The 24,271-nt window shown below is 40.8% G+C and overlaps 1 protein-coding gene across 1 annotated transcript; it reads right to left on the minus strand.

Moving 5' to 3' along the window:
- Positions 1-1,093: 1,093 nt before the first annotated feature.
- On the minus strand, positions 1,094-22,517 carry LOC146632379 (uncharacterized). The gene is made up of 18 exons (XM_085354333.1): positions 22,503-22,517; positions 18,429-18,602; positions 18,231-18,351; positions 17,777-17,988; positions 17,590-17,682; positions 17,028-17,193; positions 14,771-14,842; positions 13,440-13,555; positions 11,223-11,321; positions 9,631-9,729; positions 3,648-3,745; positions 3,423-3,543; positions 3,055-3,167; positions 2,719-2,860; positions 2,346-2,482; positions 2,156-2,273; positions 1,405-1,466; positions 1,094-1,313 (listed from the first exon to the last, which is right to left on the minus strand). Exons 1-18 carry the CDS (start codon positions 22,515-22,517, stop codon positions 1,094-1,096), a joined length of 2,178 nt encoding a protein of 725 aa, XP_085210459.1.
- Positions 22,518-24,271: the final 1,754 nt, after the last annotated feature.

Genomic DNA, 24,271 nt, shown 5'->3' on the forward strand with positions numbered 1-24,271 from the left:
TTATATTGTTGGGGTATAACAAATGTTGGTGAGTACAGCTGCAAGTTATTTTGTACTGATATGAATAAAATTACATCTGTAGGGCACTACTGAATTCTCCGATGAAAACCTTTGTGGTAGATGTAAGGATGTTAAAGAGCTGTTTTGACAGTTTGAGACACGTTTAGAAGATGTCAAAATAAAATGTTTGTAGGACTTTTTTGAGGAGAAATATATTATGTACAAAAACTGCAATGTTGGGTCTAAGATGTTTTTCAAGTGAAGTAGCATGTGAGGAAAAGGTTTTTGTTGAAAACAAGAAATATTTCCACTGAAAAGCCACGTAATGTGGTTCACGGAAATTTCTGTTACTTGGCTTCAGGTTAAACTGGTATCCTGCTGTAATCTGACCTCAATTGGGCCGTTATTCTTGCGCAATGCAAAAGTGGAACTGGTTTTGTGTAGCACAACCCCCCCCCCCCCCAGAAATTTAGAGCATTTGATATGCTCCTGTTTTGTCTGATGCTGTTTATCTGATCACCAGTCCCTAAAATCTTTAAACTGTGCAGTAATTATGTTAGATACATTCATTTTAATTCTAGTGAACTGGAATTTTTTTTTTTTCCCGTTTAATAGCAGGAACCATATCATCATTTAGGATTGATAGCACTTATAAGAGATAATGGCAGTTGGCATGAGCATGAAACCAGACTGTGGTTTTGGGGGAGGGGCTCAGAAGGGACTGGTGACGTCTCCTGGGTCAGGCAGATGCACTAATAAGAGATGAGAGACAAAGAGATGAGGGAAGGTAGGTGGGGAACTAAAAGAAGAACAAACTGCTTGTAGCTCAAGGGGTCAAATATACACAAATAATTGAAAGGGGAGTGTTATGAGATGTGGGCCTGCTCCAGAAATTCAGATAACTTATTTCCAATGTAAAACCTTGAAGTTTAAGATGGAGAACAAATGCAAAAATTGTCAATTTTGATGCGAAAGTCCACAAAATTTAGAAACTGATACAAATTCAGGCTGGTTTAATTTGATTGTTTTAATGAAATTCAAACCCAGTTTGTATCTTATTTATTAATTTAACTTACAAATAAAACAGAAAACTTCAGGAAGGCAGATTTTCAAGGCTGCTGAGGGCAGCCAGGGGACCTGAGCAGTTCAAGTGGTTTTTCTGTGTAGAGGTCAGGTTCAGGTAGCTCATATCTGCTGATTGACACACAATCTCAGACGCACGACTGTAACAAGTCCCATCTGTCTGCTTGGAGTGACCTCTAAGTGTACCATCCAACAAGGCCTGAGCTTCAGACTGCTCAGGTGAAATCACACTGTGGATGCAAAGTTAACAGACATTTAATTAGGTTTCATTGTTCCTAACAAATTAATTTGAGGCAAGTTCTGAATCACTGCTGGACCTACCTTGAAGACTGCTGAGGAAGAGACTTGAAAACTTGCTGGTCATCTGGCATTTTCTTAAGTTTCTAATCACACAAAACAAGCAGCAGATTAATATTAAATTCAAAAGATGGGCTTTATCTGTTAAGACCCAGGACACAGTCAGGCTGTATCAGTGTAGGTAATTCAGTGTCAAAGACTCAACAAATATTAAATTATGTTATGTTAGCATTTAACATGCTACAGACCTCAGTTAGCATGTTAAAGTTCATGACAGCACAATCAGAAAAAAGTGAATAAATGTGGCTTGTTTGAAGAGGCTCCCAGGAGAAAGCCTCTTGAATCAGAGCAAACCACACAATGGAACAATGTCCTTTGGAAAGACGAGACTAAAGTGATGTTTGACGAGAATGTCCAGTGCTGTTTGGCAAAAACCAAACACAACTCATCAGCACAAACACTTCATACCAACTGCCAAGCACGGTAATGGAGGGGTGAGGATTTGGGCTTGTAGTCACAGAGTCAATCATTAAATCGTTAAATTTTCATGAAAATTTAACGATCTAAGGCCAAAGTTGGCAGAGAGTGAATTTTTCTTTTTTACCAAGGTGTATTTACGCAACACCTTTGAGGCAGAGCCTAATTATAGGTTTAGGAATTTCTATTTTATTAGAAAGGCTCATAGATCATTCTTATGATAGCCAAATAAATGGAAAACATAAAACAACATGGAGCATGTGTATAAAATAAAAGCATAATTAAGCACGAGTGGTACCTCAGCAAAGTGAAGCAGCTCCGTCTTCTGCAGGCTGAACTCCAGGACAGCGAGCTGGTTGGACATTTGTGATATTTGGTTTCCGAGTTTCTTGTTTTCGAGCTCTAAAAGTTCCACCCTTAGGATCAGAACGAACATGAAGTCTGGATTGGATGACTTATCATTCAGTAAATTTCAGTAATTTCAGTACCTGCATTTGGATAAAGAAGCTTTTAGACAACTGTCCTTCTTCTTGTGCTCCTCCTCGTTTAGCTGTTGCAGTAGCTTCCTCCTCTCAGAGAGTAGTTTCTCATTTTCCACAGTTATGCTTATGACAAGCTCCTTCTCCTGAGCATGAAAAGGAAAAAAGAAACATTTACCACCTTCAGCTTTATATCAGCTCCTACAGTCCCCCTTGATGAACATTTACAAATTTGGCTTCATCACTGAACCAGTAAGACAGCAAACAGAAGGACACAAGTAGCAGTTTTCTTTTTTCTTTTGGGGACATAAAATACAGACTAAGCAACTGTAAAAAGACTCAATGTTACTGCTCCACCTCAAACATCCAAGTGCAGACTCACCTTTGCTACTGAATGACAGCACAAGGACAATTCTCTCTCTAGACTTTTTATCTTCTCATCACGCCAGGTGGTTTCATCTTCAAATTTCTGTTTGGCTCGGCAAAGTTTGGCCTTGTGTTTTTGCTTCATCTCGTGGAATTTGCTGAAGGGACATGGTAAAAAAAATCAAATGCAAAAAGCTCATTTCATGATGGCAAAAGATGCCTACGTGTTACACTCTGCACAGCCGTTTTATTCCATTTAATTATAGTTGTCTCCTGTATGGATGAATGGACGTCTAATCATAATTACACGTCAAACTCATTGTATTTGTCACACTGATGTAAGTTAGGTTACCTTCGCTCTTCGTCAATGCAGTACAGGGTCTCGCAGATCTCGCTTTTAAGTGCCTCACACTCCTCTTGGGAGGACAGCAGAGTTTTCATTGCTTGTTGACAATTAATACACTCCTACAGTCCAAAATGAAAACATCAGCACAGACAGAATTTATTTTTATTTTTGGTGTTTACAGTTGGGGTTTTTGTGTTTGTTTTTGTTTGCCCAGAGCATTAAGTATCACCTTCTGCACATGTGAATTATTTATTTGCAGCTTTCTCTTTGAACTGAAAACATGAGCTAGGCAACTGTTATTTTTCCACTTTAGCACTATGACATGAAAGCAGGTTTAAATGTGTAAGCAGACCTGAGGAAATATGGGAAATTACCTTTTGTGGTCTGTTTTCTTCGCACTTTATCGTCTGTGGCTCTTCATCCGCTGTCACAAAGGAGTCATGTGACTGAGTGTTTACAAAAAGATAGGGATCTGCCTTTTTTTGTTTCAGCAGCCTTCAAACACAGACATGGACACACACTGAATATAAACCTTCATTCATGGGACTGTTTTATAGAAAATCCTGAGAGGTAGAAGGTCCAGGGATTGAATATCGTACATTTGATCCTGCAGGATGTCTTCACTGGTGTTGATATTTAGCACAAAGTTATCCACACTGGTTTGGGAACAGTCAACCTGCTGCTGAAGAGAATGTATCTAAACAGATGAGAAAAAAGATATAATGTATAATGTAACAGAAAAGGCTGTTTATTTTATTAAAAAATTATTGGGACTCATCTGAAAAAATTCTCCATGTTCTTCTAATGTCTCAGTTCGTCACCAAAAGCCATCTCGTGAGCACTGACGCTATTTAAAAATAAAAAAAAAAAAAAAAAATCGGCAGGCAGGTCTGATTGCTCTTAATCAACTTACTCACCCTGTACTGGACACAAAAAGATTCAGGCCCCGAGAATAGTTGGCGACCACGTGGCAACCACTGGTTATCAGGCAAAAGAGAGTACTATCTGACCAGTTGCAGGTGGTTGCTGGCAATCACTGTGAAATGAACTGCTAAAGCCTCAGTTGGGGTGGCTGTAGCTCAGGTGGCAGAGCAGGTCAGCCACTAATCAGAAGGTCGGTGGTTCGATCCCAGGCTGGCTGCATGCCAAATATCCTTGGGCAAGATACGGCACCAAGATACTAACCCCATGTTTGCCTACTGGTGGTGGTCAGAGGGCCCGGTGGCGCCTGTGTCCGGCAGCCTCGCCTCTGTCAGTGCGCCCCAGGGCAGCTGTGGCTACAATGTAGCTTGCTATCGCCAGTGTGTGAATGGGTGAATGACTGAATGTAGTGTAAAGCGCTTTGGGGTCCTTAAGGACTAGAAAAGCGCTATACAAATGCAGGCCATTTACCATTTATGCACACTTTAAAAACTGGTCAGCAACGTCATTTGTCGTTGCTGATAAGTTGGCGAGCACTTGCTGGAAGTTGGTTGCTGTTGCCAGCATGAACATTGTTTGTGCTATATGGGATACAGTGCTGCACTGAAAACTTCTTTGTAACTGCAGGTTATCAGGGTCACCTGTGGTTTCTAAGACAGCCCATAACTACTCATGAAAAAGCAGGCAAACTTTTAATAGTGCAGCTCAAAACCTGTGATGGATACTGCTCAACTTTTTAAATGTGTTGGTTTGTAAAGCACAACTTTACTTTACTGGTTACTGGTTTGTCTTGCAACCAATTGCTTGGTGGTTAGGCAAGTGTTTGTAAACAAATTGGTGTCTTTCACAAAAACTATGGGTTACAGGCTGGTTGGGAAAAACCAGAGGCCTTGAGTAAGTCACAGTCCTGTTAACAGGGGTTCAGAATTCAGGGTTGTCACGTGGGTCATGCAGCTTTCATATAGTTCTCACAAGCGCTTAGCAGGTGGTTAAAATATGTGCTGATAACATACAGACGTGTTTTTTACTTGAAGACTTGAAGACCTAGCTAAGGCTTTCAGATCTCTATGAAACTGTATTATTCTGTCTTAGTTACCTTGGTCTTTCATCCCATTGAATGCATGTATGCGTACCTTTGTCTATAAAAGTTTGTGTGTGTGTGTATGTATCTATGTATCACATTGTCCAGTAGGGATGGGTATCGAAAACCGGTTCTTGTTGAGAACCGGTTCCCACTGTTTCAATTCCTTGGAATTGTTTGCCATTTTTGCAAACGATTCCCTTATCGATTCCAGTCGCCCCGAATGACGTCACCACGTTGCGGAGCGTCATTTACCTGGCAGCAAACGCGGCGCCTAAGCGGCTTAAACACTCAAAAGTTTGGTCATACTTTACGAGAACAGATGACAGCAGGGCAACTTGCAATACTTGCAAGTAGATATTTCATAAAGGAGGAAACGCTATGAATATGCAAAAACATTTGCATATGTGTGTTTTGTGAGCAAATGTTTTTGCATATTCGTTGCAAATCCTTCCGCTCCGGACTCATGAATCTCAACCCAGCAGCAGCGGTAATGTTTGCACGTCCTCTCCCGTTAATGTGGCAGAAAATAAACAACTAACAGTGCATATTATGTTAGCCTTATTACAAAACCTGCCTTTACTGTGCATTTAGGTGACCATGATGAGAGAGACAGACAGAGTCTGGCTCAGATGCTGGCAGTTCTCGCTCCTTTTAGGCCTGGATAGACGAATGTCACCGAGCAGTGACTAAGTTTGTGGTAAAAGGCTTGCACCCATTTGCCACAGCAGATGCCCTCGATTTTCAGTAAGTGAATGTGTTTAATTGTAGTCAGGTACATTACTGGATATTCTTGTGTAATTGCTACAGAATAATTTATGTTGACGGGTAGTTTTTACATTTGTTTACAATACAGGTCTCCTGAGGTTGCTTAATCCACCTTGGTAGAGGTGTGTTTTCAGTCCCACCTATTTAGCAAGATTACTCAGCAAGATTACTCAACAACTGTCAGACAGAGCAAAGGAAGAAACATATTAAATTTTCGATTTTAGATCTCTCTATTTAAAACTGTGATAAGCAGTTCGTGGACGCACTTTTCACATGTCATTCAAATCATCCTTCTAATTGTAATTTAGTATATATTAAACCTGACAGCGACGAAAGAATTCAGCACTTCTCTGCTGAAACTCTGTATTATAAACAGCAAAGGTTTACCTGTCAAGGTGTGTTGTAGCGCTTAGGTGTGTTGAGGTAACAAACTGCAGGGTGTAGGCAGTACAAATAGTGTAAACAAAAGGCGGCCTTTAATAGCTGATATGCATAAAGTAACAAAAAATATGAAGGTTAAAAAAAAAACCCAAACTGATGATTTGTAACAAAATCACATATGGGAACTGGAGCTAAAGAAAGTCAAACACTAGACGGCAAACTATCTTGAAACATACTTGAAACATCTTGAAGCAATAGACTCAACTATATGAAAAGAAATCAAACTCTCTGTTAGAATAATACAAAAGAATCGAATCGGGAATCTAAAACTCAAACTACCAAATACAAGAATAAAGAATTCACTCATTAGATTAAAAAAAAAGAAACCCAAAACTGAAATATAGACCTAAAGTTCAAACACCACATAAACCTTAAAGACCATGAGAGATCTTACTTCCTCCTCACAGTCAACATTTTTCTGTCATACTGGACATGACGCAATTAGTCAGCAACAGCTCCGAGAGGTTTTCTGACTCTTGCTGGGTGAAATCAGAAGCAAAGAAAGTCTTGTTTTCACAAATACACTACAGCTTGGAGAGCAACTGTTCAGTGTTAGACAGGTGTGTCACTTCCATGCAAATTAAATCAAATCAAATCAAATCACTTTTTATTGTCACATCACATGTGCAGGCACACTGGCACAGCACATGCGAGTGAAATTCTTGTGTGCGAGCCCCACAAGCAACAGAGATGTGCAAACACAACAACACAAACGAGCAAAATACAAGAATGGCCAACCTGAAACTAATAAATATATGTACAATATATAATAGTGTATGCATTTCTGGATGTGTATACTAAATGTTTTCCTACGTGTGTGTGTGTGTGTGTGTGTGTGTGTGTGTGTGTGTGTATACACACATTTTTACAAATTAAATAGTAAAAAAATAAAATAAAATAATAATAATAATAATAATAAAATATATAAAATATACAGAGTTGAATATGTGCAAAACAAGTGGCATTTATATACAGTGTGGAGTGCATAATGTTACAGTTCCAGTAGTGAAGCTGAGGTGTCTATGACGTGTTCAGCAGTCTGATGGCCTGATGGAAGAAGCTGTCTCTCAGTCTGCTGGTACGGGACCGGATGCTGCAGAACCTCCTTCCTGATGGAAGCAGTCTGAACAGTTTATGGCTGGGGTGACTGGAGTCCTTGATGATCCTCCCCGCTTTCCTCAGGCACCGCTTCCTGTAGATGTCTTGGAGGGAGGGAAGCTCACCTCCAATTATCCGTTCAGAGCACCGCACTACTCGCTGGAGAGCTTTGCAGTTGTAGGCGGTGCTGTTGCCATACCAGGTGGTGATGCATCCAGTGAGGATGCTCTCAATGGCACAGTGATAGAAGGTCCTGAGGATGCGGGGGCTCATGCCGAATCTTTTCAGTCTCCTGAGAAAGAAGAGGCGCTGCTGCGCCTTCTTCACTGTTTTGTTTGTGTGTACTGACCACGTAAGATCCTCAGCCAGGTGTACGCCAAGGAACCGGAAGCTGCTCACTCTCTCCACAGCAGCGCCGTTGATGGTGATGGGGGTGTGTACTTCTCTGCACCTCCGGAAGTCCACTATCAACTCCTTTGTCTTTGCGACGTTGAGGGTGAGATGGTTGTCTTGACACCAGTGGGTCAGGGCGCTGACCTCCTCCCTGTAAGCTGTCTCATCACCGTTGGTGATAAGACCCACCACTGTAGTGTCGTCCGCAAACTTCACAATGATGTTGGAGCTGTTAGTGGCTGTGCAGTCGTAGGTGTAGAGTGAGTACAGGAGAGGGCTCAGTACACACCCCTGTGGAGCACCAGTGTTCAGTGTGATGGGGGATGAGGTGATGCTGCCCAGTCTGACCACCTGGCGTCTGTCAGACAGGAAGCTAAGGATCCAGCTGCAGAGGGAGCTGCTCAGTCCTAGATCCTGCAGTTTCCTGTCCAGCTTCGAGGGAACGATGGTATTGAATGCTGAGCTGTAATCTACAAACAGCATCCTCACATACGTGTCTCTCTTCTCCAGGTGTGACAGGGCAGTGTGTAGTGTCAGGGCTATGGCATCATCAGTGGACCTGTTGTGGCGGTATGCGAACTGTAGAGGGTCCAGTGAGTCGGGTAGTGCAGAGCAGATGAAGTCCCTGACCAGCTTCTCGAAGCATTTGCTTACGATGGGGGTCAGGGCTACAGGTCGCCAGTCGTTCCATGAGGAGATGGTGGAGGATTTGGGTACAGGGACGATGGTGGCCATTTTGAAGCAGGCTGGGACTACAGACAGAGAGAGGGAAAGGTTGAAGATGTGCGTGAACACTCCAGCCAGCTGAGCCGCGCATGACCTGAGGACGCGGCCGGGAATCCCGTCCGGACCAGTAGCTTTGCGTGCGTTCACCTTCCTGAAGCACCTCCGCACATCCTCCTCAGACACAGTGTGCGCACTGACGTCATCCGCGGTGCGCACACTGTCCGGTCTCATGGTGTTCGCTGTGTCGAATCTAGCGTAGAATACGTTTAGATCCTCACACAGAGAGGCCGTGGTCTGCGGTGTGCTGGTTTTCCCTCTAAAGTCTGTGATCGTGTTTAGTCCCTGCCACATACTCCGAGGGTTGTCAAACTGTTGTTCCACCCTGTCCCTGTACTCACGTTTGGCTGCTTTGATCGTCTTCCGGAGTTGGTAATGTGCGTGTTTGTAGTCCGATGTGTTCGCGGAGGCAAAGGCGGTGTTCCGTGCCGCCAGTGCCGCGCGAACATCTCCGTTAATCCATAATAATTACAGGCGACATATATACTTGTATACACTACGTACCTGTACTAAGTGTTTATATACTGAAATTACAACGTTAAGCATTTGACCCGTATGCTCAAATTGTTTGTGACCCATATATTTAGGTGCACACAGGTTGTTTTGAGATTTAATAACTGGAAATAATGTGTAGGTTTGTGGCCTATTTTGAGAGCTTTGTGACATATGGTTGGTAGAAATAGGCCAATCTTTTTTTTTTAGTGTAAGGGTGGCATAACAGTCATTATTTTTGACTTCATGAACTGACCTCAGCCATAAGCCTGTGAAAATGAGCCCAAAAATGATTGATGATAAGGTCTGGGAAGAAAGCCCAGAAAGTTATACAAAGAGGGTGTTGAATGTCATAAGAAGCAAAGTTGTGTAAATTGATGCACTGATTAAAGTTAGACACATTTATTAGGTAACTGTTGTAAGATAACGATTCAGAGACAATTGGGGAAATAGATAGAGTTTAGTATTGGAATCAAATACCAGGTTTTCTGTCTTTGCCTTTGTGTGTCTCTGTGTGCTGTTTGTGCTTATGTGTTGTCTTCTGTTCATTGTGATGTTCTGTTTTGTTTGCATGACGGTTTTAACTTATTAATATATTTACTTACAGTTTCCTCTTTTTCCAAAAGGCTTCTCCTCTCTGCAGTGAGCTTTTCTTGCAAACGTCTGCAGGTCTTGTTGCTCTGTACCAGCTCTGCTGTTGGAGACTGAAAGAAGTACAAAATCAAACTTTACATTTTATTCAAGCGCATCAATATGAAGAACGTAAATAATGAAATCTTTTTTTCTAGCCAATCTGTACTGACTGTTGTGATGTTGGGCAGACATAATATTCAGGTATTTGTAAGCTTGTGTCACAGTCCTGTGTAGGTGACCCTGTATTTTGAGTTTTGTACTTTTATTTTTTATTTCATCATGGTTTATGACTGCTAGTGTTTTGGTGTCTGTTTTGTATGTCTAGTGCTCTAGTTGTTCTTTGGTCTGTGATTTCTAGTTCTTAGGTTTTGTTCCTGTGCCCCTCATGTGTAGTGTAGCTTTAGTTCTGTCTTCATGTCTATTTTCTTGTTCAGTGGTGTCTCATGTCGCAGTTGTTGTTGCTGTCCCTGTGCTCCGTACTTTCTCTGCTCAGCGTCAAGTCCATGCCTCTGTGCCTGCCGTGTGTTTCCTGTTTTTATTCTGATAGTCCCTGTCCTGTGTTCTGGTTTTGCGTCCCCTTGTCTCGTTACCTCTGATTACTCCCTGCTGTGCTCTCTTTCTGTGTCTCATTCCCTCATTACTCCGGTGTGTATTAAGCCCTCATCGAAAGTTCAGGTTGCTGTAGAGCACCTTCGGGATTTGGTGGAACAGGAAATTAGCATCAAATGTGCAGTCGACAAATCAGCATGAACTGTGCGATGCCTTAATTAGACAGCTATAACCAATTATAACTATTTCTAATTATATTTTATAATTTAACACATACTGAAATAGAATAACACAAACAGTGCGCAGGATTTTAACACATCCTCTCTTAGAGTGAAAGCAAAAGTGATATTAGTGAATTTTGAATAGCTGTTTTGGCTATTGAAGAAATGAGGTGACAGTTTTACAGCCATGTGTTTAAGTTCATGTTCTGATTTTTGTTATTTCAGGTACCTAAGTGTTCTCTATCTGTTCCTCCCCCTGCCTGTGTGTGTGATTCCTGTTGTGTCTCTACTCTTATTTTCTGTGCCGGGCTCCAGTGTGATTGTCCTCATTGTCTTCACTGTATTAATTACTTTCAGCTGATATATGTTGCCCACCTGTCTCCTACTGACTGACCAGCCATCTGTGCAAAGATAGTTCTGTTTTTCTCTCTGTCAAGCTGTGTTATGTTTGCCCAAGCGCTGCCTAACCTTTCTTTCACGAGCTCATGTTTGCCCTCGCTCCTTTTCCCAGTAGGCTTTTGTTCATTTTAGATTATTCAAACAGCAGTTAAAACTTTCCATGTCATACTCTCACTCCTGCATTGTGCATATGAGTCTCCTGCCAATGTAAACCCCAAATTTGCTGTTGCATTCTTAGTTGTGCATTTATGTAAGAGCAGTACCAAAAATAGCACAAGACCAGTTTAGAAGGTTTCAAAGCTAACTTCCTCCAAATGCTCCTGTCACTAAAATATGTATATATAGCATAAAAATGCAAAACCTTGAGTGAATACATCATGTTTAAACAGACTTACTTGAGTCATCTCTGTTGCTTGTTTGACTGGAACCTCTTTAGTTAGGAGCTCCTGTAAGGCTGCCTTCAACTGCTCTGCTTCTTCTTGCAGCGACACAACCTAAGACGAAAACACACATACAGTAGACAAGTTGTTATTTCATTATTCATTCATTCATGTTTGTGTTATTTGATGCTTAAATAATTAATTAGCCGATCTACAAAATAAAACACACACACACAAACCAATCCTCACAGGGGCCTTTATGCTACATATATTTGCATAATGTCTGTTCTGCACATGCAGTTAACATGTAAGTGCATGTACCTCTCATGTACTTCATATTCAGCCGTGAATTAACAGCAAAGTCGAAATGCGAACTGAGAACTTTGCTATTTTGTTTTAATTTAACTAAATTTTGCTGCACAGAAAGTAACAGCAAATAAATCTAACACAGTTTCACAAAGATACAGTATTGCACAAAAGTCTTGCCCCAACCCTCATTTCATTATATTTTGCTTCAGAGAAGTGAGAGCTCCTTGTATTTATTAAAAAGTGGTCCTGAGCAATAGTTCTTCAGGTTTTCAGAAGGTCTTTCAAAGTTTTTCTTTAGACACTGGCTGCTTTTTCACTCATTTTCAATCCAGTCCTTCAACCTGATCCTTTTTCAGAGGAATGTTTTTTTGTTTGTTAAGCTGCTTAATGCTGACTTATGAATTAGTCAAATTCATAAGCACAAAAAATGCACCTAACTTACAGGATGAACCACTATTGTGCACACACATAACAGACAACCTGCTACTTTGTTCCTAGCAGCCTGCTGGAAAAACACATAATTTATTCCCATTTATTGCCATGTCTTTAGTTGGCGAAAGAAAACATAGTTTGAAGGCATAAAATAGTATTTTTGCATTAACAAGGTGATTGTTGGTCAAATTGTTGGTGAAATCTTGTGTGGTATGTATGGAGAAGGTCAGGAGAGAGGTACAACAGTGAGTGTCTACAGCCATCTGTAAAACATGGTGGTGGTAAAAGACTGCTTCATATAAGGCCAAAGAGTGGTCATCCATCCATTCGCTTCCGCTTATCCTTTTCAGGGTTGCGGGGGGCATCGGAGCCTATCCCAGCTGTCTTAGTGCGAGAGTTAGGGTACACCTTGGACAGGTTGCCAGTCTGTCACAGGGCTAACACACAGACAGGAGACAACCAATTGCACTTGCATTCACTCCCGCATTCACACCTATGGGGAATTTAGTGTTTCCAATTAACCTATCCCCACTAACTACATGTCCTTGGACTGTGGGAGGAAGCCGGAGTACCCGGGGAGAATCCACGCAAACACGGGGAGAACATGCAAACTCCACACAGAAAGACCCTGGCCTGATGGTGGAATTGAACTCAGGACAGCAGGCAGCACAGTGGCACAGTGGTTAACACTGTTGCCTCACAGCAAGAAGGTCCTGCTCGTGTATACTTTTTCTTTATATGTATGTGTGCTTCTGTGACATGCTGCTCCTGGACATTCATAGCTGCTCTGTGTAGTTTGATGCGAGTATATGCTTGTACATAGGGGTACAGTTGTAAAGAGGAAGTATAGGATGTATCACTGCTGATTAAAAATAAATAAAAATTGAGTTTAAAAAAAAAAACATGGTGGTGTTTGGTGGTTTAGAGCTGTATTAGAGCCACTGGTGTTGGAGATCTCGTCCAATTTGATGGAAGCATTAACGCAGAAAGCTACAGTCCAATTTTGATGCACCATATAGTGCCATCTGGAAAGAATCTGATTGGCAACACCTTCATTTCTCAGCCTGATAACAATCCCAAACACATTTCCAATGCAATAAGCGCACACTAGGATAGAGAAAAAACACAGTGAAACACAGTGCTCCCCAGAGACCTCAGCATTATTGAAGCAGTGTGGGATCATCTGGACAGAGAACAGAACAACAGGTAGCCGACATCCAAAGAAGAGCTTTAAATGTCCTTCACGAAGCCTGGAAAACTATTTCTGAAGACTACTTAAAGAAATTATAAGATGCCTTGAAGAAGCGGGTATAGGCTACGTTGAAGAATAAAGATGAATTTCACCTTGAATTTCAAGTTTGTTACAATTATTTTTGTCTTTTACACCGTATATACATGTATGTTTACACATTTCAATAAATTACTGCACCTGTTTCCCAAAATCTTCATTGTATGTTTTTGTAAATTACTTTATTCTAGCTGGTCTCTTACCATCTGCTTCAAAGAGGTTTTCTCAGCATCCAAGGAGCGAACCCTATTCCTCAAGGCTCTGATCTCGAGGTCCAGGCGATCATTTAGCTCTTTAGTCTTTCGCAGTTCCACCATTTCTTTAAAAAAACAAAAAAGTACTTATTAGATCAGCGGTCCCCAACCTTTTTTGCGCCATGGACCGGTTTATGTCAGACAATATTTTCATAGAACGGCTTTTAAGGTGTCGCGGATAAATACAACTAAATAAAACCAGTACTGGTACCAAATAAAAAGAAGATTTCTTCATAACACACAGGAACAGACCCAGGGAAACAGAGTTAACAATAAAAACAATTTAAAAAATAACGCTAAAAACCCTGAAAACCATGAATTTCACACCCGAGTCTCAACTCTTGCAGCCCAGTACCAAACGACTCACAGACCTGTACCAGTCTGTGGCCCAGGGCTTGGGGACCGCTGCATTAGATGATGATAATGATGATAATAATAATAATACAACATGCTATCACTGTTATCGTTTTTATTTTACTTTAAACACTTTGAAGGTCTACTTAATAAATGCGATTAAAAGATTCATTTCTATTTTTTAAAGACTGTACTACCTGCTGTACTCCACATTTCTGAAGCTAAAATAATGCTCCAGCAGTTTAAATTTATTGGGCCAAGTCTATTATACAAAACACTGATGGCCACCAGCGCTACCCCTCAGCATACTAGTAGATGCATCTATGTTGTAAATGGAAAAATCCTAAGTCACTTCCTTCTCGAGTTATCGTGTTCGCAAGATTTTCAGAATACTTAAAATCTGAACTTGAACTTATCTGAGATTTTTAGGAGATACACGCGAGGCATGAATCTGAATACCCTAACTCGGGTTTCAATGCCACCTGCCCACCTGGCAGGATGACAACAATACCCCATCAGGCTTTTACAGGTGAGGGGTTAATAAAAGCTGTTTCCTTGCTGATCTGCGGTGGAGGGAAAACTAAAAGAAGGGGTTTTATTCCAGTTCATGAATCTGAACTGTATGGGGCGTGTAAACCTGCTTTTGTCTTCGTTTCACAATTAGTTCTTTGAAAACTGTTGTTTAGAATGCAATTTCTTGGTAGTGGCGAGGTGTGTTGTTGGCTCAGCTGCAGCGGATGTGCGGCGCAGTTTCAGGGGAAATGTGTGGAGTAAGCTGGAGCACGGATGAATGCTGAATGACATTTCACCAAAGAGCCACTATAAAGCTATTATAACAACCAAAGTGAATCACAAACTGTGTCTGGCTATCTGTTGGGAATCCGTAGTGGCAATTTTGTGCTGAAAACATGCAAAACAATTCTCACCATATTTCTTCAGCTTTTCTACCTCCTGCCGGAGCTGCTCCACCTCCTGCTGTGCTGATTGCAACTCAGGCTCTGAAAAACAACATAAGCTAGAGTAAGCACACACTTCTCTGAACAAAGTTGCTGGTTAAGTTTTGTTACAGGGGTGCAAAACTTCGGTTTTATTTGAAGAGTATGCTTATGTGTTATACAAACAAGGCTAAAAATCGGTTCCAGATTTAGCTAAATGTGGCATTTTCTTTTCAAGCAGTCATGGCTGATTATTTTACACTAAACAAAAATAGGACTGAACTTTGAGGTTGCATGCTTTCTACTAGTTTCATTTGACATACATATGTATTCAGAGTCAAATAAAACAAATCCATCTTGAACTGTACACTACAGAATAACAAGAGAACAGATCTAACCTGGCCATGAAATAGCCTGTTAGCCAAATGTCTAGTTACTTTTGAGCCTATGAAAATCTTGTAGATAAGTTATAACTGCATTTGGAAATGGGCGATTTATTGATTGATGTATTTCTTTCTTCTTCTTTTTTATGATGATGATGTGCGTTGAATGACCCTCTCCTTGTATGTGTATATTTTCTCTTTTATCCCAGGAGAGGCTCTAATGTGAATGAAATAAAGAATTCTGATGTGTTACTCACAACAACCAGTGTATCACACAGTACTTGTTAATTTTTCTTCAAATAATGCTTTGCTTGTGTATTGTTAGTGCAATTATTTCCCAGAGAGAGTATTTTTTAATAATTTGTTACATTACTTTTACATGAGATGAGCTGTCACATACTGTAATTACCAGTAAACAATCAAGCTTAGACTACACCTCCCCACGTGACAGAAACTCTATCCTGATGAGGAACATATAAGATCTTCTTTTTAGTGTTTAATCATTAACACAAAGTCGAGAACAATGCCAGTGAATCTTGTGAATTGTGGACGCATGGACAGACAGACAAAGGATGATGAACCTATCACCTTGCCATAAATTTACTGGTCCTTCAGCAGGATGAGCAAAAATCCAGCCCAAAAAGCATTTCACAAAGAAATGTCTGTGAAGGTTCTCAGTCATCCAGGTCATTGTAGTCTAAGGAGCCTGGAAAGAAAGGCATCTGGACTTCTTTAAGTTTCCTTGAAGACGTTTCACCTCTCATCCAAGAAGCTTCTTCAGTTCAAAGAGCAATTGGTGGAGAGTCCCAGATTAGAGCGGGTGAAGCTGGTTCTGTTTTCCAAGGAGCTTGTAGTCATTTTCTGTGGTTTGAAAGACGAGTGAAAGAAGCCATCTATGTCCACTGTGAACGACCATCTTTGAACAGAGGCGGGGGTTTATGAGACCAACTGTCTGCCATCTATAAACCAGTTTTTAGATCCCTTCCCAGACGCCTTAATGCCCACTCACATCCTGGGACATTTGACCTCAGTAAATCACATGATAGGGTGTGAAAATGGGTTCACCCGAAACCTTGGCTGATTGTGAACCACACCTGTTTTCACACCTTGGCTGATGTGATTAGGTAGAGGACACTCCCATAGGGCTTAAAATCTGGGACTCTCCACCATTTGCTCTTAGAACTGAAGTGAAGACACTTCTCGGATGAGAGGTGAAACATCTTCAAGGAAACTTTAAAAAGTACGGACGCTTTCTTTCCAAATTCCTTAGACTTCACAAAGAAATGCTCAGCCACAATTTCTCCACTGTAGAAAGAGGCGTGGGTGGAAATGGAGGCTGTAATGCTGCATGCCTGACTGCTTATCACGCCTTTGTTACCTTAGTATTTTTCCTCTACCATACACACAAGCTGAAGCCAGCAAACTATAGTGTAAGTGTGCAAGTAAAAACATGTTTTTTTTTGTCTGTTTGTTTCTAATCCCCCGTCTTGCAGATGCCTAAGGATGGCATGTAATGCAACTAACAAGATAGCTGCTTGATTTGCAATTTAGTACGGTAATTCTGAAGATTACCTGTGACTAAATTAACTATACTTAGGAGTGTGCTATACCAAACAAGGTGGTACTGCAAGGACAACATAATCACCTCAGGATTAAGTCAAAGTGAACGTCTATTCCAAATTCAAAGAAATTACCTCAGTGCATTATTGCAAAATGTCCATGAATGGGAGGGACCAAATGCCTCCAGGAAAAGCTGCATTTAGCATATCCATATAAACACAGAGACAATTGTGATGGCAAGCCACCATGAGAAATCAGTTTAAGAATGACAGCCTCTTTATAAATTGTTGATTAATATCTCTCACCATATGCTCTCTGGGTCAAATGAGCAGACTCCAGCTCATCAGTCAAACGCCGGATCTCATTGTGTGCCATTGCCAGCCGGCGGGAGCCCTCCTCCAGGTCCCGCTCCAGCCGGGAGCACTCTCTTCCCAAACTACTTTCCTGGCCAGCCAAAAATCTGGCCTCAGCCTGCGAATACAACACGCATCAACTTACTGCATGTCCAATACAGCAATAACTGACAAGCTCTAAAAGGAAGTAAGCAGGAGCAGGAACATATAGCGTAAATGTTTAAAGGTCCATGCAAGAACTGGACACCTTGAGAAGTGCAGTGGGTCAAGATGCATCAGTCGGGTAGTATCTTGAAATTCTTCTGCCATGCAAATTTCCTAACCTGTGCTCAGAACAGAGCTAAATAACACTGGAACAGAAAATAAGAGTTTGTAGTTAATGTGGCGAGTGGCTAACGTGCAAGATCTTTATGTTTACACATTATACAAAAACTAAAGTCAGCATCAGTTCCTGAGAGCAATCTTAGTGTTTGTTAGTATTTAAAGGAGATGAGCGAACTAACGACATACATACAGGAATAAAAGTATGTTTGTTCTGTGAAGACTTGAGTCCAAAGAGTTTTTTCCATGTGCTCTGCCCATGACGTGGTGCCCCCTTGTGGGCAGCCTGTGGAATAACATTTGAAGACAGCGTCACAGACTAGGAAAACAATATGCATGTTGGCCATATGAGACTGAATTTGTGATGTTCTTCCTCTAACCTGGGATACGCCGGTGCTCTTCACTTGTGCTCCTGTCCCCATATGGTTGGCTGTGTTTCCATCACCCGTCAACTTGTCTGTAAGCTCGCTTGTCTCAAGCAGGGAAGCCCTCTCCACCAGGAGGTACGCCACCTGCTCACTGGGGCTGCTGTGAATCAACTCTGTGAGACCCTGCTGGTACAGCATTTTAGCCACCTCGCTTATCTGGGCATCTGACAGAGGAAATCGGTGAGGGGAGTTGATTACTCACAAAACTTGTGGGTAATCAAGTAAATAGAGCATGTTTAGGATGCTAAAAGAATAAGAAAGTAGAGTCCTTTAGTGTATGAGACTAAAACATCTCTGTCTTTAGAAATTTATGGGTATATACCATCCAATAATGAGGAAACACTACATTAATTCTGCTCTTGGGTTACTGTAATCTGTATATTGTGTAGGTAAGAATTTTTCACACCTTGAAGTGATATTAGGCGCCGCAGCTGCTCCTTAAGGTGATCATTCTCATCTTGTATCTCCTGAGCCAAAACATTTTTGTGCTCCGTGAAGAATCTGATCTGCTCCAGCGACTTGCGTACCTTACGCACAGAAAGGACAGATAACAGACTTTCTCTCTTATCGTCACATTCTGATATCTTCAGAGGGGATACCTTACCTCCGCCATTTCTGCTAAGTGCTGAGAGCGGTGGGTTTCCAGGTCTCTGGTCACTTTGCTGAGGCGGCTCGTCGTGCGCTGAAGAGCGCGCCATAGCAAACACAGCTGAGCTTCCTTTGAGGAGTCAGGAGGAAGACCTTCCTCTTTACACCAAGCAGAGATCTCCTCCAGCTGCTTTTGGTGACAGTGAAGGCAACATGTGGCTGAAAACTCAAAACCAATAACACCACGTTCTGGGAGATTTTTACTGTTTCCTGCTTCTTGAATTACTTAAAGATAAATTAAGTATATGATAAGTTATTTTTTTAAAAGTCATTTTTCAGCCTGAGGATTGATGCTACAAGCTGCAGAGCAAAAACACTGCAACAAAAGAATGAAGTTTGGAAGCAGACGCTTATGCTCCAACACAAGACCAACTTCATTGTGCATCACTAAAGCCTGATTTAGACTTCAACACAACATAACCTCTGCGAGTGTCCAACTTCACTGCCTGCATTTATGCTTATTATGGACACATTGTAGGCAGTGGTGGTCCTAGCCTGTTTTGCTCCCCGGGCAAACACTCCCTCTGGCGCAGAGGATTGTACATTAACATAAAACTGTTGTCGAAATTCACCAGAGAAACACACACACACACGCACACACACACACACACACACGAAGAGAGAGAGAGTATGCATTGTATGCAAACAGCTACCAAACAGCCATCATAATTCGTCATACAATGAGAACAGCACAAATCAACAACTGACAATGACTAATTAATATTAAAATCTGTAACACAATGTATTGTTTGGAGTTTAGTCTGTTACTGTTACTATTTTTACCATTTCTTTTTGGAGCAACTGTAACCCACATAATTTCCTTAGGGATTAATAAAGTATTCTGATTGTTTCAGGATGACATATGCTTACTTGTATCTATCGAAAAAACATTGGTGCAAATTATAAATCTGTATCATAATGTCTGTCCAGCCAGCCAGAGAATCCCCCCGCCCTCTCCTCCCTGTGCCGCAAGCAGCAGGCGCACCTCGCAAACGGAGGGCGCCCTTACTCCCAGCAAATGGCCGATAGAAAACCAATCGGTGCCTATGCCATTCCCAGTATGCGCTGGCATGACGTCGGGGCAGCATGAGTACCAGCAATTTTTTTTTTTTTTTGCAGATGCTTGTGATCCATTAATCTCAACAACATTGCTTCAGTTCTGTGAGGTCTGCAGGATGTGAGTGAAGTTGGCCCCCCCACCTTCTTCAAATCTAACAAAAGTGGTATCAAACGTTTGTGCTACGTTTGTGCCGGTTTGTGCTGCTTCTGTTTTGAAGATATTAATGAAAATGTAAAGGTCAAACCCCCCTCCCCCCCCCCACACACACACACACACATTAATGGAATCAAACAAAATTGATGTGAAACGTTTGTGCTGGTTTCCATCTGTCACGGCAGGTTAAGCCAATGTGTTTGGAAACAGGACCCAAAAGCAGATACTGTAGGAGACAGCCCACTCAGCCCTCACACATCTGGACACTATAGACTCATACTTTAGGATGCCGTTCATAGACTTCAGTTCAGCTTTCAACACCATCATTCACAAACTAGATCTGCAGAATCAACCTTTTGGGATTTATTTGCCTGGATGATTAAGCACGCATCAGGACATTATTTTATGAATATCTTTAAAATGATAGCAGCACAAACGTAGCACAAACATTTGATACCACTTTTGTTAGATTTGAAGAAGGTGGGGGGCCAACTTCACTCACATGTGCTCGAGATCATTGTCCTGTTTTATGATCCACCTGAATACAAACTTTAATGGACAGATGTCCTCTGTCAAGTCTCTGCTGTGTGGCAGGTAGGAATTGAACCAAAAGTGCATGTACTGTAAGATAAGGTTTAAAACTCAAAACAGCTTTATTTTCGACGCCTTGCAAAAATGACAAACTAAACAAATTCATGAGCTAATTATCAGGCAACAGGTGGAAGGGCAGCTGACACTAATCACGGCTAAATGAGACAAGGGAAGCAAAACTGAACATAACGTGCACAGGGTACCAAAACAAAAACAGGAAGTAACAGAACATGAGAACAAAAACATGGGCTTGACTCTGAGACAGAAAGGTAAACGAATATAGAGACCCAGACAAAGACATGAGAACTGACAAGAACAGCAGATAAACATGGAGACATGACTGACACTGAGACCCCCACAAAGACACAACAGCTTGATGCAGAAAGAAGACAAAACACAGAAAATATAGAAGTCGTGCAGAAGATGAAACATAGATGAGACTGGGACAGAGTGGACACAGAAGGGAACTAACATCATAACCAGCAACCAGGACTAGAGACACAGAAACTCAGAAAGACAAATAATTAAACTAAATATCATATAGAGACTAGAAGATAAATAACATCACATGTCCAAAAGAATCAGATTTTATTTTTTTTTAAATCAGACACAGGGGCCGTGACAGCCTCACACTTGACTTTAAAATACACTGGTATACATGCTGACTGGTCCTGTGGCTGCAAAACAAGTCAAATCATCAACCGTCCACCACTGTTAGTATATCCATGACACATTAAAGAACAAGGCTGGCAGAAGGAGAAAGAGAAAGATTTCAAAGACATTGAAAACTAATGAGAGATGTGTCTACAGACCTCAGAATAACTGCCAAGACACTCATAAATGATTTAGCCATGTCAGGAATTACTGTTCAAAAGAAGACAATCAATTTAACCCTGCACAGGAATAATCCACCAGGTCACTGATTAAGAAAAACTCCACTTCTGCAGGAGAGACACTTTCAAATCAGACTAAAATAAGTAAGGACAACCTGGAGAAAGATTATGCAAGCATGTCCTTTGGGCAGACGGGACAAAGCTACAGCTCTCTGGGCACCGTGACACTGCTTATGTTTAGAGAAAGAAGGGAGTCAGAAGGAAGCAATACCATCTTCATGGTGAAACACGGTGGTGGGACTATTATGCTGTGATGATGCTGGAATTTTTTTCTGTATTTTATTCATCTTTAGGCATGAAAAGCTTAATAAAAATACTTGAGAAAAAAAATCTGAATCCTGATTCTTTTTTATTCATGATGTTTTTGTCATAATTTATGCATGATAGGGTTAAATAACAATAATTACAGTTACACACTACATACATCTATAGTAACATTAAACGACCAGTGGGTGGGTGGGTATGGAGTGATACGTCAGTGTCCAATGTAGTGGTTTATGTGCAAGTATACCATCAACACTGACACAAATGCAAGATAACAACCTTTGAATACCTCTCCACTGTAGTGACCACTATCCGTGAAAGGGTTAAGTATCCATTATGTATCCATGTAAAGATTAACTTTGAGATTAAAAATCTCTTATTCAAGAGAGTTATAACATAAAAGTTCTATAACTAAAAAAGTGCTATAATCTAATTGTAGAAAAAAACATACAACCAATTCGTAAAGCGCGTTGATGTCTATTTACCAACATTAACAACGATATTAGACCTAAAACAAAAAAATTGAGCCCTTACTGTCGTTCATACTTTCATTTAAAAAAAGACACTGATGACACAAACCGCTAAGCGGAAACACTCAAGAATAAGAACAAAGTTTTGAAGCAATGAGACACATTTTTATCAGTAATCGTTGTAGCTGTAAGCTTTCTGTGCTGTGGTTACACCTATTACATAAACGTCTGTTTCATCCTGTGCAGACAACTGGCATTAAACGGAGTGTCTAGGCTGAACCGCATTTTCTTCCTCGCTGTTTCTGTAGTTCAAAAACCTGACATAACTTAACATTACCACAAAAAATAACTAACTTAGAATGCATGCGCGTTAGTAGATCAGACTAAACCTCTTCCAGACACTCATGTTGAGTATTTTCTGAAAGGAAGCTGTTTTAAACGATTGATAAAGTATGTACGACTTCTATATTTGGTGTCTGCAGTTATATGGAAACGTCCTAATAAGTTGGTGATATTTTATTTTCTGTTGTAATGTAAAGTCGCAGGTTTTCGCTAGCTAGCCATGTAGTGTAGTCGCTGCGAAGAAAAGTTAACGATACCTCTTGTTGATCCATTTGTCCTTAGGTGAAGGAAAACAATTAAAAAAAATCCCAGTCTCACGTTTTAGCTCTCATTTCACCGCGGCCAAGCGAGCCGTCATTTGTGAGCCGCGGTCTAGCCAGCCGCCTCTTATCCGCTGCATAAATTGTGTGCGCTTCTACACTAAACTTTACGGCAGCGCCTGTTCTCCTTCATTCCTGGTCGCAAACTTAGAACCGCGTACACATACACGTGCGCGTGCGTTCACAAATACACGCGCGCGCACACATTGCATCGGGTGATAGTTGAAGTCAAACTTTCAACACAATCCTCCTCTGGGCCACGTCTGGGCAGACTTGTACTTGTCTGGGCCAAGTTTAATTTCTATCAGCTGCAAGATTCTACATCCTTGATGGCTGATTTCAAAACATATTCCTCCACTGTACCTCTGGGCCAAGTTTCATCTGAAACCGTTTTCATACTCCTAAGAAATTAAAGTACAAGTCTGCTCAAATTTAAAAACTTTAAAGGAATGTGATAACGTAATGTAAGAATTTCTTAACTATTGTTCTTTAGTTTGGCTTTTTGTATATTAGAATGGTTGAGACACATTAAAAAAATGCTGGGTTATTATCTTAACTCAAATACTGGGTAAAAGTCGTTCGTAAGTTGGGTTGGTGTGACCAAATATTATTCAAAAGTTATGAATCAGGAGTTGGGTTGGTGATGTGCCGAGTTCTTCAATTCACTCCACAGCTTGACTCTGTCGGGTCATAGGTTTGGTAGCTTTGATCAAATACTGGGTCAAAACTTTACCCAATTGTTTGGGTTGAAGACAAGCCTCAGAAGAAGCCACATAAGTTTTCACAAACTGCCATTTTCAACTAGACTGTGACCTGATCACATATCACTGGACTTCTCCACTACTAAGAAATAAAACATGGTAAGTAAAAAGTGAATTCTACGCATTTGAAAGTCATAAGGTCATTTTTAACATTACAATTAACTGGTTTATTCTAGAACTTTACCTACTCGCTAAAGGCCTTTTAGCAGATAACACCAGCTAGCTTGTGATGAAGAAAAAGCAATTTTACTTAAAAATGTTTGATATCGTCTTTTAAAGTTAGTTTTGAAATGAGGCTGAGGTTGCTCTGTTTGACAAACCATTTAGAGATCACCCTATCTAGAACAAATAAAATATGAGATTTGGTGTTGCATTTGTGGGGAAAAGGTAAAAAGAAAAAGAAAAAAAGAAAGAGGAACAGTCTATCTAAACTAATTAATTTAATTTAATTATTTAATGTATCCTAAATGATCTATGTTGATAACATCATATTGTATTTTTAAATTTAAAAGGCAATGATAATTCATCTCATTTAGATTAAAAAATAAAGATAGATTGCGCCAATACTTTGACCCACTTTTTCTAGACCCCTTAAAGGGGCGCGCGCATATCTGCACTTAGCTGGCTTGCTACTAAAGAAAACGGGATGGCAACAGCAACATACGTGAGTATTTATACTGCCACCACCAATATTTAGCCACCAATCCTCACTCTGAGACCTCAGTAGCGTTAAGGTCCGCCACTCTGAAGTTTACGTTTAGTCAAAGTAAAATAAAAAAAAACACCAATTTACTGCCTTCTAAATATCATTTTTATTAAGCCTTTTGGTTCTTAGTCAACATACAAGGCTAATTTGTTAAAGGGTTAACCTGGCGGGGCTGAAAATGTTGGCTGCATTCATACCCTGCTCAATATACAGGTAATCTGCTCTTCACTTAGATGGAA

The sequence above is a fragment of the Diplotaxodon limnothrissa genome, linkage group LG5 (genome assembly GCF_057381915.1).
Source record: "Diplotaxodon limnothrissa isolate DT_005_m linkage group LG5, D_limnothrissa_male_GT1.1, whole genome shotgun sequence".
Classification (NCBI taxonomy): domain Eukaryota; kingdom Metazoa; phylum Chordata; class Actinopteri; order Cichliformes; family Cichlidae; genus Diplotaxodon; species Diplotaxodon limnothrissa.